Source organism: Ziziphus jujuba, chromosome 9 (genome assembly GCF_031755915.1).
Source record: "Ziziphus jujuba cultivar Dongzao chromosome 9, ASM3175591v1".
Taxonomy (NCBI): Eukaryota; Viridiplantae; Streptophyta; class Magnoliopsida; order Rosales; family Rhamnaceae; genus Ziziphus; species Ziziphus jujuba.
The window spans coordinates 20,798,141-20,812,804 of record NC_083387.1 but is presented as its reverse complement, the minus strand read 5'-3'; the positions used below and the strand labels follow the sequence as shown (position 1 = coordinate 20,812,804).

Below are 14,664 nucleotides of genomic sequence, written 5' to 3'. Positions count from 1 at the left end.
TAGATGTGTTGCAAGAAATTTATCCATTTGAAAAGCAACCTCTTTTCATTGTTAGAAATTAAAGTTTTGGTATTTTTGAGAGTATTAGTAACCTCTTTACTTTTGCAAGTATTCTTGGAAGTGGTTCTCTCCTTTTCCTCTTCCTCTTCCCTTCACAATTGGAATCTACTTGTTCAGATGTATTGCTGGAAACTAGTCCCATTGGAACACAACAGTCTTCCATGTCAAAAATAAAGGTCTTAGTATTTATAGGAGTGTTAGCATCCTCTTCTTTCAAGTATTCTGGGATTAGTTCTCTCATCTTCCTTTATAAAACTGCTAAGTATTTATTTAAATGTACCCTCTTATCTTTTGGAAGTATCATTTTCAAAATTATAGAGGCTGACATTCAAAAACCAGAGTGCTCAAACTTGTTCAATATAGCCATAACCTTTCTCAAGGTCAAATGTAGAGATACAACTATGAACTTTCTTTTTCATGATACTTTTGAAAGTATCCCTAGAAGTAGTACTCTTCTATTACGTCTACTTGTTCAGATGTGTTGGAAAGTTGTCACTGTGGAACACAACCTTTTTCTATGTTAGAAATTTAGGTTCAACTATTTCTAGAAATGTCAATAACCACCTTACTTTTGGACCTGTCTGTGAAAGTAATACTCACCTCTTCCATTCCATTTCAAAATTGGAAGCTACTTTGTCAAACGTATTGTTAGGAACTTGTCCATATGAAATAAATACTTTTTATCATTATTCGAAATTAAGGTCTTGGTATTTCAAGGAATTTTAGTTACCTCTACACTTTTGGAAGTATCCTTGGAAGTAGCACTTTCATTTTGCTATTCACTTTAAAGAATGGAAAGTTACTTGCATGTTAAAATGTGTTGATGGAAACTTGTTCACATAAAACGTAATCTTTTTCAATGTTAGAATTGAGGTCTTAGTATTTTTGGGAATGTTAGTACCCTCTCTTTTACAAATATCTTGCAAATTAGTACTCATATTCTTTTATAGAACAATTACCTGCTTGTTCATGTGTACTCTTTTATCCTTTGGAAGTATCATTTTCATAACTGCGGAGGCAAACATTCAAAAACCAGAGTGCTCAAACTTGTTCATCATAATAACAATATTTCTTAAGGTCAAAAGTAGAGACACTACCACGCACTTTTCTCTTTATAATACTTTTGAAATATCCTTAGAAGTAATTCTCTTCTGTTCCGTTCCAAAACTACAAGCTACTTGTTTAGAAGTGTTGGAAACTTGTCCATCTTGAGCATAACCTTTTTCAATTTCATATATTTAAGGCATTAGTATTTTTGGGAATGTTAGTACCATCGTTACATTCGAAAGTATCACTGGATGTTGGATGTAGTACATATTCTTCTCTACCTCTTCTCTTTCAGAATTGGAAGCTACTTGTTCTAAGTGTCGTTGGAAACTTTTCCAATTGAAACACAACCTTTTTCAATGTCAAAAATTGAGGTCTTAGTATTTTTAGAGTTGTTAGTAACCTCTCCTTTGCGAGTATCCTAGGAATTAGTTCTCTTATCTTCCTTTTTGTAATAATTAATGTTTTTTCATGTGTACCTTCCTCTTCCCGGAAGTATCCTTTCCACAACTATGGAGACACACATTCAAAAACTAGAGTGCTAAAACTTGTTCATCATAGTTACAACCTTCCTCAAGGTCAAATATAGAGAAACAACTATGCATTTCTTCTTTGTGACTCATTTAAAAGTATCCCTAGAAATAGTTCTCTTCCTTTCCATTTCAGAGCTAGAAACTACTTGTTCATATGTATTGGAAACTGGACTATCTGGGACACAACCTTTTTCAATGTCAGAGATTAAGGTATCAATATTTCTGGGGGTTACATTTGAAAGTTTCCCTAAAAGTTAGTACTCTCTTTATTGAAACTTAATTCAATACTATTCTAACTCACAGCAGCAATAAAAAAAAAAAAAAAGAACACCCAAATTTTACGAGGTTCGATCTTGAAATTACCTACATCTTCGGTGAACTCCATCCAAGAAATTCTTGCACTATGAACATAGATCAAATACACCATTGTAGCAACTTCTCTTGGTTTATACAGATTAGCTATACCCAATAACCAACCCAAAAACCCTTTTACAACCTCTCTCTTTTTCATAAATCACTCACCCAGAATGATCCTAATCAATACCAAGAGAAAGAGCAAAACAATGAGCAAGAGGTTATAAGAAGAAAGAGAAGAACAAGAAGAACAATGACCTTTGATCGAAAGCTGATAGCTTGTGTTTCTACTCCTCTGTTTTTGTAGTCATGCCTTTTTTATAAGCTTTCAAAAACGAAAAACTAACTCTTTCTGAGTCATATATCCAGCTCTTTAAGTATAGCGACACTGTTTAATGGCTAAAGCTTATATATAATAGCTATTGACTTTGACTTTAGCCTCTCAATTGAATCACAGTGGTAGCATACTCCACCTTGATTCAAATGAGAGGAAAAACTTTGTGCAAGATTTCTTGGACTTCTCAGTTCACTACCTTTATCCAGGTTCAACTTTTAGTAAACATTTGGAAGTTTCAAGTTTGCTAACTGGAAGAACTTTGGTTCCCATATCTACTGGGTTGTATGCTGTTGCAATCTTCTCCAAGCCAATAATTCCATCATTCACAACATCCCTTGTGAAATGGTAATTCACATCAATATGTTTTGTTTGATCATGATATACTCAATTTTTACATAGGTGAATTGAGGTTCGACTGTCTGAATATACTATAACTTCTTCCTCTAAAAGCTTCAATTCTTGCAGTAGACCCTTTAACCATAAAGCTTCTTTCATAGCTTCTGCAGTTGCTATATATTTTGCTTCGGTTAAAGATAAGGTTACTCTTGATTGCAGTAGAGACTTCTAATTGATACAATTGTTGCAAAGTGTAAACATATAAAAACTAGTTGATCTTCTTCTATCTTTGTCACCTGCATAATCAAAATCTACATAACCTTTTAGAACGACACCTTTTTTACAGTGATTAAACATCAAACCAACTTTAAAAGTTCCCTTAAGATATTTGAGAAGCCATTGAAAAGCTTTCCAATGCTTTCTTCCAGAATTTGCCATATGCCTACTAAGAACACTGATTGCATGAGCAAGATCTGGTCTTGTACAGATCATAGTATGCATGACAAACCCTATTGCATTTACATATGGTACATTACTCATAGCTTCTTTTTCTTCTTCAGTTTAAGAACACAAACTAGCAAATAAGTTGTAGTGTTTCCCAAGTGGTACATTTGCTGGATTTGCAGTACTCATTGAAAATTTAGATAATATTTTCTGTACTTAACCCTTCTTATTTAAGAAAAGTTGATTCTTCAATCTATCCCTTTCAATGTTCATGCCTAAAATCTTTTTCACTGGTCCATATAAAATTCTGCCTTCAATACATCCTTTATGATTTTGATATTTTTCATGTTTTGACTAGTTAATAACATATAATCTACATATAAGAGTAAGTAGACTGACTCATGATAGTTTTCACCTTTCTAATATAAACAACTGTCATATATACTTCTCTTAAATCCAACTCTTAACACATAAGTGTCAAATCTCTTTTACCACTACCTTAGAGATTGCTTCAAACCATATAATGAACTTTTCAACAAGCAAACCACACCAAAACCATAGAGGATTGACTATACATTCTTACAGGGGTGTTAGACTTCCAAATTGGTTTCCCTACCTTACAAGTCTCACCACATTGTACTTAGATGGATGAGAGAAAATCCAAAATTTATTGCCACTGAATCAACTCCCATGTCTTAAATCACTGCAGTTGATTAGGATGCATTCTCTGCAGTATATTTCAATTGATGTAGATTCTCCACCCCAACACCGCTGCTCTTAACCTTACAAAGCCCTTGTGCTTCAACACTTGCCCAACCTAAAGGGATGGTGAAAGGATAATCATGTTAAAGAAGAAGAAGAAGAAGAAGAAAAAGATGATAGAAATTGTTGTTGTTTACCTTCATTCACCTGTCTTTTAACCATATGGAGTTGCCCCAAACTGACTTCCATGCCACTTTACCCCTACCTTAAAGAACTTGAGTTGCGAGATTCTAGCTTGAAGACTTTCCAACGAACACAACAGATGATGATTATGAAGAACAAAGCAACAGCTTCGTCTTCGTCAATCTCTCCTCTCTCAAATTTGTCTAAATTGTTTATTTCTCTGATTGAGAATCTACAATCTCTCCCAGATGAGCCAACAGGCCTCACTTCTCTCAAGACTCTTTATATCCATGGGTGTCTACGATTGAAGTACTTGTCTACTGCTATTCGACATCTCAGCTCTCTTCAAGAGCTAAAGATTAGCACCAGCTATGAGGCACTTGACATATTCCACAACCACGAGGGTGATCATGATGAGAACTTTTAGATGTGGCAAGCTCTTAAAAGCCTTCGTTCTTTCTCGCTTATTGATTTTCCACGACTAGAAACTCTCCCTGATGGGATACAACAACTTACCTCTCTCCAAGAACTTAAAATTGTACTACTAGAAGAGTTTGGTGGGTGTTCCAGAATGGATTGGCAACCTCAAATCACTTCAGTCGCTTACCATTTCTGGATGCGACAATTTGACATCACTACCTCAAGGAATGCGTCAGCTCATCTCTTTGCAATCACTCTATTGAGGATTGCCCTATTTTAAAGCATAGATGTGAAAGGGAAACAGGGGAGGATTGACATAAGGTTGCTCACATCCCACATTTATCTAGATGATTTAAATTCGCAGCCCCCTCCACTCCACTTCTTCATGGTACGTAAATCGATCATTCAATAATACTATCATCATGCATGATTGCCTTCTTTTTGAAACTTTTTAAGGATTATTTGTGCCTTAATTTTTTCTTCTTCTTCTTGTTCTTATATTTCACTTTTGTTTGCAGGCAAAATATTTTAAGAGTTTCGGGCTACTGCAATTGAGCAATAAATTAATGTCTAATGGTGATAATAATTAACAATTCTCCCGATGATTTTTATTTTCCTCTTTCAGAGTCTGCAATTTCAAGAACAATATTTCTAAATTTAGTTTTATGTTTCAGATCCCAAATAGATTGACAAACTTGAGCTGTAATGGAGAATTAATGATTGGATCTTATTCAAAACTATGGGTTTTGCAAATTTGCAACAAATTCAAGCATTATAAGGGCAAGCATTACCCCCATTTCTTGCTTGTTCTTGTGTAAATTTCGTTTTTGTTTGTTATTGTGTTCTTCAATATAATAATTTATATTTTTGTACTTTTGAATTAAAACCAGGTTGGTGAGGTTTTCCAGCCTGTTACTACATCAAAAATTGCACAAAAGGAGAGAAAACAAAACTCAATGATACCGAACTAATGTTATGATGGTGGATTCAAGCTTGTAGATGGTAACCATACACACTCAGCTTTCATTAGCTTTTATTGCGTTCTGCTCATAATTCTTTCTGACATATAAGCTCTGAGCATGTTTTTCATATGCAACCAAAAATCACTATAAAAACTTGCTTATTTAATGTGATGCATGCTCCAAATTTCATCATTCCATGGAAGAATGCCAAGGTAAACAGATGGTGATTGGCTTAGGATTGCTCCTAGCTTTTCGGTTGCTTTCCTCAGAGAATGTTCATATTCATCTCATTTGTTTAGTTATGCAATTCTAACGTCAATTTCTAATCAAAATATATAAACAATCACTTGTCAATGGTATTCCAATACTGTTGGAGAATTTAACAAAGACATACTATTGTGATGCAGATTAGTTGAGCACAGACCACTCCAAGGCTTAAGAGTTAGAACATGCTGAGAGAAATTTTCTTATGAAAAATCGTGCGTGTCAACAGTATCATAATGGTATTGATCTTGCCTACTGCAATTTAATAATATAATTAGGGTTGTAAATAGGCTGGAACAGTTAGATATCGTCTCAAACTCAGCTTGATTTTTGCTCGCTCAAACTCAGTTTATCAAAAGGCCTACTTTACAAAGGGAATGTCGTTTGTAAAGAATTAATCACATGTGAATGCTACCATGAGAAGATTGGCCAATTCTCTATTTCATTTAGGCACATATGTCAATTATCAAAACCAGGCTATTTTATATACAGAATCAAATGTCAATTCCATCAATCATTATGATCATTTTTTTCCCATAGTACATTTTAAAAGTTGAGCTTATTAGAATACTTCAGGGTTCAAAAGTTAGAATATTCTCTTAAATGTCTCTTAACATCAGGATTACTGGTAGTTTTCATGTTTCATAAAATTTGACAATACAACATAGCTGCTGACCAAAGCTTTGTGTTAATACACTGCGGGCAGAAGCCCCAGCCGATTGTATATATGCAGGACCATATTGGAAAGAAATCAAAACCATGAGAAGATTGGCCAACAGTTGCTCACATCCCAGTGTTTGACTTGCAATAACTTCCAAAAAAAAATCTTTCACGATCATCTAGTTCTTCTTTAGGTACAAAAGATATCTTATTACCTACTTTAAATCTCATTTGAAATTTAGAATGACTCCAGAGCTTTTGAAATTGCAAATGATTCCTGATATTTTTCCAAATGTTGTATGCAGCACCTGATTTGAAAAAATTCAAGTGCTTTACTGTTCAAAAAATGAATGCCTTATGGTGACGATGAATTGGTAATCATCATAAATTTTTTAAGTTATTTTCACTGTTCAAGATAGCTATTTGAGTTTTTGGCATTAGTTATTAGCAATCTTCCCACAATATGCTTATGTCCACTTTTCAGTGGTTTCTATTTGGAGACAGATCTAATTAGTTATGTTTTGCAGATGCAATTTAAGCATGTCCTGCTTTGTATGGAGATTCAAAACTTTGTATGTAGGGTCAAGCACAAAACTTTAGCTTCCCAGTTAGAAAATTCTGCGCATAATTCTTTTATTATATATAAGCTTTGAGCATATTTTTGATACACAACTATATTAACAACTACAACTTTGTTGTGCTGCATGCCACAAATTTACATCACTCCATGAAAGAAAGCCAAAGGCAAAACGGAACATAGGATGATTGGCTGAAGATTACTCATAGCTATTTGGTTGGTTCGGCTTTGATATGTTTTGATGGGTAAGTCAATTATCATTCCTCGATCATTTCATATCACATGTCAGTTTTATTCAATATCATCAACTCCTTTTATGGAGGAATCCATATTTGGAGAATTTGACTAAATTTTCAATGATATGTTGCGGAAGTTGAGCGAATAACACTCCAAAGGCTTAAGATTTAAAACATTCTCAGACACATCTCCATATCAAAAATTGTGAAACAAGTCAGCACGATAGACAGCCAGAGGAAATTGCTCATTTATGAGATCCACATTCAGGACTTTCCTTTCAATGAAAGGACTGGTTTTGGTTTGTGCCTATATCAAGTCGGAGTTCAATAACAGTAACATGGAAAGGTAAATTATGCTAGTAACAGCTCTTGAGTTTATATTGTCAAAATGGGAAGAAAAAAAACTCAACCACTAGTCTTGTGGTTTTGCTAATGTGAAACGATACCAATGTCTGATTTAGTACTTGTTATTAGAGAATGATTACCTCATCTTTTATCTTTTATTTTCTGTCCTTACAATTACTGAAATAAATATGAATTGTGTTTCACTTTTAATATCTGAGACATATTTGACACATAAAAATTGTCAAATAAGTCAACAATAATATTAAAATTTATTGGCTAAAGAGATTGCTCTTGTCTTTTGGTTTGCTCAGAAAACGTTCATGTTCCGATATTCTTGGTCTTTTTGACGAATTCAATATTTCCTAATCGAAATCGTGAGTTCGAACATGCTGAGAAACATTTCCTAATCGAAATCGTGAAACAATTTTACAGATGATGGTTGTGAAATTAAGAGTTAGATGATAGGCTTTAAGTCAATTATCATTCCCTGATCATTAGATATATATATATATATATATATATATATATATAGAGAGAGAGAGAGAGAGAGAGAGAGAATGACAGCTCAAATTTTACTGATAATAATCATCTCCTTCTTTTGGAGGAATCCGAAATTTAGATGAATTTAACTAAATATTCAATAACGTGTTGCAGAAGTTAAAAGCAAGGAACACTCCCAGGCTTAAGACCTGGAACATGCTCAGACAGCTAGTCAGCAACGTCTCCAAAGCAAAGTCGTGAAACAAGTAAGCATCATATTGGTAATCATGATGTCTCCTGTAATTTGATGACCTACCAAATTTCTTAAAACCCCTCTGTTAATATATAAACAGCAGGGAATGATCTCAGCTGTATACAATTCACTGTGGCATGAAAGCAGATGATAATCGACTTAAAGATTTTATCTGCAGAAGATTTTTTATGATCCAGATAATAGAGGACTGTAATCTTTTCCTGACCTCAACCATTACATTTGAAGTTGTTTGATAGTTAGTAGAATCAAGATAAGAAGGTGGGAAAATCTTCATCTCACAATACAGTAATTACCAAATATCTCAAGATATATGTTTTGCCTGCACATTACTTCTCAAGCCCCCAGCAAAGGGGGAGAATTTACTTCTGAAGCAAACTGTCGGCCCCCACAACCCACCCACCCAAAGCAACAAGAACTACAACCTTCAAAAATACAAACTTCAGAAATTTCTTTGAAAAGGTCAACATTTCAAGTGCACATATTATTAGGTCATCTAGTTCATTAAAAAAAAAAAAAATTGTAAGTTCCAAAAATAGCATTGAAAAAGAAAAGGCTCAGACATTACTTTCTGCGCTTCAGGGGTCCAGTCTTGAATCCAGACTTGGTTGGCTTGCCCCAAGGTGTTCGAGAACCTTTCCCCCATGCCCCACTACTCTTGCTCCGTCCCTCACCTCCACCGTGGGGATGATCCACTGGATTCATTGCCACACCACGAACCACCGGTCTTCGTCCCAGCCACCTGCTTTGTCCAGCCTTCCTGAGCTTCTTCGTTCCATGGCTTGCATTAGACACCGTACCAATTGTGGCACGGCACTGAGAATCAATCCACTTTTCAGCACCAGAAGGCAGCATCACAAGACACTTTGTTGAGGAGGGCTCTTTCAGAATCTTTGCACAAGTTCCTGCCGCTCGAACTAGCTTGGCACCTTGACCCGGGTTCACCTCAATGTTGTGGATGATGGTTCCAATTCGCATAGAAGATAGAGGCATGCAACTGCCTATTAGAGAATTGATATCCACATGAAGCAACTGGTTCTTCATGCTATTACGCAGTGAACCATCAGCTACATCTGCGGGAAATGAACAAGAAAAGATCTCCATGACTTGATTCACAGGCTGACCAGCAAAGAGAATAAAGGAAATAAATCAAAATCCAAACTATCGAAAATTTAATGCTACTACCCTTCATCAGACACTTTGCACACTAAAAATAAAAGAACAAATTCATATTTGTAAAGCAATTGAGGCATAATCTTCTCAATAATATACTATTTAAAAGCTGAAATCTCTTTTACCAAGCAACCAAAGAGTTCTGGTGAGCTTATAACATTGTAATTTGGACAAATAAATTACAGTTTTCGATTGCTTCCCCTAATAAACATAGCATATAAAACAAAACAAAACAACAGCGTTAGCCTTTATATTTGTTTCTTTTTTCTTTTGTCGCTTTTTCTTAATTGTTGGGCATACACTGAAATTAAGGTTAGCTCAGCTGCACTTCAATGAGCTCAAAATGCAATATATTGGTAAAAGTTGCCAGTTTGCCTAGCTCCCCTTTGGAAAAGAACCAAAAATTATAAAAGCAAAGAAGAAAAAGAAAAAGAAAAGGACAAAAAGAGAAGTAATAGTAAAGAATAGAAAAGAAAAAGAGGTTAGAATAGTACCGGTAGAAAGATGGCGAGAGGCGGTGAAGAGGTAAGATGGACGGACGAAGGTGTTGAAGAGGGTTGTCGAAGCAGCGCCTGCTCTCCATAGAGCCATTGAATCCAAAAAGCCCTCACCGAGTTCTCAGCTCACAATTTCCAGGGTTTCCTTTTTTCTCTCACTATCCACTGCCAAAAATACCCAAAATAATAAGAATAAGAATAAGAATAATAATAAAAGAAGTGATCTTTTGTACTTTTTAAACATTTTATTTAATTATGACAGAATAAATTTCAATTTTAGTAAAAAGCCAGGATTGGGCAGGTTGAGAGGTTTGGAAAGAAAGTAGTACCGGCCTGAAGATTGGAAAATCCATCAGCTGAGGCATGAGGTGCATGAACAGGACATAACAAGAAGAACCCTGTTTGGTTGCTACTGTAGTGGAACTGGACTCATGACCCAAGGGAAGGGGATGAACAAAGACGCCTACTTTCTATTTTGGGGTTTTTTGCAGCAATACCTCTTGAGGATTTGTCGTTTTCACAATTCAAACTTTTTCTCAAAAACCCTGTTTAAGGGCATGAATCTTAGGTTGGAGCAGTGGGGCATTTTTTTCCAACTAACCATGTTCACAAAATACTTATTATGCAAAGAAAGTACATGAAAACAGAATAAGAAAGTACTGTATGATACATTTGAAGGCAGCCAAAAAAGTGATGAAATGCAAAATGAAAAATGCGAAAGGAATTCCTACCTATTATTTACTTACTTCTGATGATGAAGTTCTTGTAACATTAGCTAAGTGAAAATATGAACTAGTATAAAAAAAAGGGGCAGCATTGAGAAATTGAAATCAGGACAATTCTGTAGCAACTCAACAAGGGCAGAACCTGACAAGGTATGAATTCTGGCAAAAACAAAACCTAAACTAAAGCCCAAAAAAAAAAAAAAAAAAAAACACACTATCTTTTTAAATTTTGAACTCTTTTGGTTATATGCTGTATCCGCTTCTTAACATGAATGAATATTTTGAAAACCATTTCATCAGTTTAAAACATACATGTAGGTAGATGTTGGTGTGTGCCTATAATGATGTGCTTTAAACAAAATCTGGTAAATTCCAAATGAATTGGTTCTAATGTAAACAAAAGCATTGCATGAAATTGCAATAAGTGATCATTGCTATTTCAACATTTTCTCAGCTTTCCTTGTCCATTTGAGCTTTCACAATTCTGAGATAAATGAAAAATCCTCATATCCATTTCCAATTTCCACCGGAACTGAGCTTATTCATATTGGCCAGGACAATGAGTATTTTCGAATAAACTAGCATTATTAAATATGTTTACCTTATGTCCAATGATTCAACAGGAAAAACAATTGAAATTAATTGCTAACCCACAAAATGCCCCAACTTATAATGGAAGTAAATAACCTATCATGAGGAACAAAAATTTGCATTACTTATGCTTGGTATTTGGTTCAACCAAAGCAAGAAACAGTTCAGTATTCATAGTAACCAGACAAAAATATCACCAATTCAGAAGTGAACCTACCACTTTCAGAAGAATGCCGTCTGACTTGAAGTTTCTGTATGCCAGTTGAGCTTCTGAGAATTACTGAACGCCGATAACACCCCCGTTGCAATTGCCTGCTCACATAACCAAAATCATTTCAAAAAAAGAAAAAAAAAATTGTGGATTTCTTGAGTGAAAGAAGGGCAGAGCTCAAATAGGCAGAGCTATGAGGAGTCGAAGAAGCTTTTGGTATTGTGATTGAAACCTCCAAGAAAATAACATTCCCAAAACAGAGTAAAAATAAATAAGAATAAAAATCCGAGCTACCCAGTTGGGAAAAAACCGAGATGTTTCACCTACAGCTGCCGAGGGGTCGCGCCGGACTGCAGAGAAAGAAGGAGATGGACCTGCTTGGAAGAGAAGAAGAAGAGGGTTTAGGAGGCCTCTTTAAAAACCCTTTTAGTAAGGAACTTAAAATTTTCCTTCTGTAAAACTCAAAACATTTTTTATAATATTTATTAATTTTGTTCTATTAATTTGTAACACCCGGAATTTTTGTTTCTCTAAATCGGGTATTTGCTTGTATATTTTTTTATTTCCTTTGTTAATTTAATTTTTGAGGTAAATTTTACTACTTTGGCAAATTTCTTTTGGTTTTGAAATACGTTTTCTTTTGCTTTCTAAGTCTTTTTTCTCATGAACTTTGTCAAATTTTTCCACTTTGTATAACACCTAGAAATTTTTAGCCTACTTTTGCGTCATCATAATTTTTGTAAAAATACTAATTAAAATAAATATTGAGAATGAAACAGTTGTCAAATTTATTTTTTTTGGGGGCATTTTTGAATAGTTGTCGCTTAAATACATAATTAAACTAAAAATATGAATTAGTATATATAATTAAATATTTAAATTAATTAAATCTCAAATTTAGATTATGATTTTACAACAAATAGTAACATTTGTAGATAAGTTAACTTAGGGGGGACATAATCCATCTAAATAAATCAAATTAGTTATTTTAACTTAATCTTTTAAAATATAATAGATAAACTCAAAAAAAATCAAAAAGCTAGAGGCACATGTGAGTGTGGAACCAAGAATTTTTTCAAAATCTTTGCTATCCAACTGATTAAACCAAAACTTTACAAGGTTTTTTGAGTTTTAGAATCCCATGGTGAGCTTATTTTAGGCTAAAATGATCTCTTAAAATCACCTTTGAAATTCAACTAAATCAGCCTCACCCTTTCCTCACCGGAGTTCATAAATTCCGGCCGTGGATCGGCCAACTACATTAACGTTTATTTGGAGGCTAGCTTCCATATAGTGTATCTGCGGGGAAATAGAAACAATGGGATATTGAAGACTGAAAAGAATGGCTAACACTTTCTTTAAATAAGAAAATTTTGATGAAGGAAAAGACTACAGAAGACTCCAAACGCCCTTAAATGCCCCACACGTGCTTGTTGAGGAGCGAAACTGCCTAAAAAATAAAAACTTTGAGACCAAAATGCAATGGCTGATAGAGTTTAGGGACCATTGATGCAATATTTCCAACTGTTTAGGAACAAAATTACCAAAAAAAAAAAAAAAAAAAAAAAAGAAGGAAGTTTGGCACTAAAATACAATAACTAATATAGTTTTAGAGACTAGCAGTGCAAATATGCCAAAAAAAAAATTGGGCTATTTAGATCATTTTATTTTTGTACTTTAGTCATTTTTTAATATTTTGATTCTTAAACTTCCTTTTTATTAAACTTTGATCCTTTAACCAATTTTTATCTATTCTTAATTTTTATCTATTCTTTGATAATTTTGAAACGTACAACATTTAATGTATCAATCTTTTGAAATTGTCTAATTTCATAATTTTATTATTTTATTATTTAAGTAAACGCATTAGATGTCTCAGAATTGTTAAAAAGCAGATAAAAAAAATATATAGTTCAAGAATTAAAATTTAAAAAATTTTAAAGTTCAAGGACAAAAATGGTAAAATATAAAAAGTAAAAAATTAGGGACCAAAGTATAAAAATTTAATAATTAAGGGGATAGCTGCTAAAATTCAAAAATTTCATTTCTTTTTGCTATCATGAGAAAAATAGAAAAGAATATATATATATATATATATAATACTATAAGTCTCGATAAATGGTTGGATGGCAATTATGGAATCTTTTCAATTTTTGTGGTTTTTATTAAGCTTGTAATGTTACAATTTCTTGTTTGTTTTCCAATTAATTTGTATTAATTTTATAAATTTATGATTCTAAATGGATAGATGTAGTTTTTAGATAATTTTATATTGTTGCTGTACAATTTATCAATGTTGCTTTTGCATATGTATCATTTATATTTGTAGTTATAAATTAAATGTAATATGGTTTTCAAGTTTTTTTATTTAAACTTATCTCCTGTATATATGAATGCTTATATTAAGGTTGGTATATATTAAGAAAGAATTTGTTTATGCTTTCAATCCTCTTCATTTTTCTAGTAATTCTCCTTTTCCATTGCTCATTTTCATTTTGTAACTTTCTATACAAAAATAATAATACGATGAATTTTTAATAAAATTTTATTTACTATTTGCTTGTAAATTACATTTTTTTAGTTCATAAAATAAAAGAGATGTGTGTGTGTGTGTATATATAACAAAATACTTTAATAAAATAAGAAAAGGTTGTGGAGAACCCACAATTTATTAAAGAAAGACAAATTAAATAAACAACGAGTAACAAAACAAAAATAATATGTACAAAACTTATAATTTGTTATAATTATAAATTAAAATAATAATTATTATGATAATGACAACATAGAAATAATAATTATTAATACAAGTAGAACTATATTATGCTACTATTGTATTATGCTACCACGTACAAGTTACAAAATCCATAATATATATATATATATATATTATGTGGATTTTTATTTGAGTGCAATGATATGAGCATTCAAACATATATGAGTGTATATATGTTTGGTGAATAAAAAAGGTTAAAGGGGTAGAAGTTGGTATATCTGAGAATCTCAAATGGTGGATGTACCCAGATGAATCTATCAAGTAATCTGCATACATCTATATTAATTTTTTCGTAGATATAATCGAATTTCCACCATATAATGATAGGACTTTAGCCTTTATCCTTTTGGTTAGAATAAGTCATATATATCTTATTATGTAAGAAATTTGCATTTTTATATGTTATGAAAAAGTTAAAACACAAAAAATCCAAGATACATGACAGCTAATCTTGAAATGTATATAATTTTTCCCCAATAA

At 33.0% G+C, this 14,664-nt stretch overlaps 2 protein-coding genes across 11 annotated transcripts; one reads left to right on the top strand and one right to left on the bottom strand.

The window, feature by feature from the left end:
* Positions 1 to 4,060: 4,060 nt before the first annotated feature.
* LOC132799418 (uncharacterized) lies at positions 4,061 to 4,423 on the top strand. Its single transcript, XM_060811224.1, has one exon. The coding sequence runs from the start codon at positions 4,061 to 4,063 to the stop codon at positions 4,421 to 4,423; it is 363 nt and encodes a 120-aa protein (XP_060667207.1).
* Positions 4,424 to 8,643: 4,220 nt separating this feature from the next.
* LOC107427264 (large ribosomal subunit protein uL2m) lies at positions 8,644 to 11,878 on the bottom strand. Of its 10 annotated transcripts, XM_060811514.1 has the most exons (6): positions 11,703 to 11,860; positions 11,415 to 11,509; positions 11,208 to 11,293; positions 10,211 to 10,426; positions 9,879 to 10,046; positions 8,644 to 9,284 (listed from the first exon to the last, which is right to left on the bottom strand). In XM_060811514.1, the coding sequence occupies exons 5-6, from the start codon at positions 9,973 to 9,975 to the stop codon at positions 8,776 to 8,778; spliced, it is 606 nt and encodes a 201-aa protein (XP_060667497.1). In that variant the 5' UTR covers positions 9,976 to 10,046; positions 10,211 to 10,426; positions 11,208 to 11,293; positions 11,415 to 11,509; positions 11,703 to 11,860; the 3' UTR covers positions 8,644 to 8,775. The 10 variants fall into 10 exon arrangements, with proteins under 10 accessions (XP_060667497.1, XP_024933551.3, XP_060667498.1 ...); XM_025077783.3 differs by lacking the exon at positions 11,208 to 11,293 and having other exon boundaries at positions 11,732 to 11,878; XM_060811515.1 differs by lacking the exon at positions 11,208 to 11,293 and having other exon boundaries at positions 11,736 to 11,878.
* Between the last annotated feature and the right edge of the window lie 2,786 nt (positions 11,879 to 14,664).

Bases quoted from the DNA above. Each gene is read 5' to 3' on its own strand.
- LOC132799418 (XM_060811224.1), top strand. From the start codon at position 4,061: ATGCCACTTTACCCCTACCTTAAAGAACTTGAGTTGCGAGATTCTAGC.
- LOC107427264 (XM_025077783.3), bottom strand. From the start codon at position 9,975: ATGGCTCTATGGAGAGCAGGCGCTGCTTCGACAACCCTCTTCAACACC. The intron at 9,285-9,878 runs GTACTATTCTAA...CATTTCCCGCAG, and splicing joins CTCTCGCCATCTTTCTACCG to ATGTAGCTGATGGTTCACTG.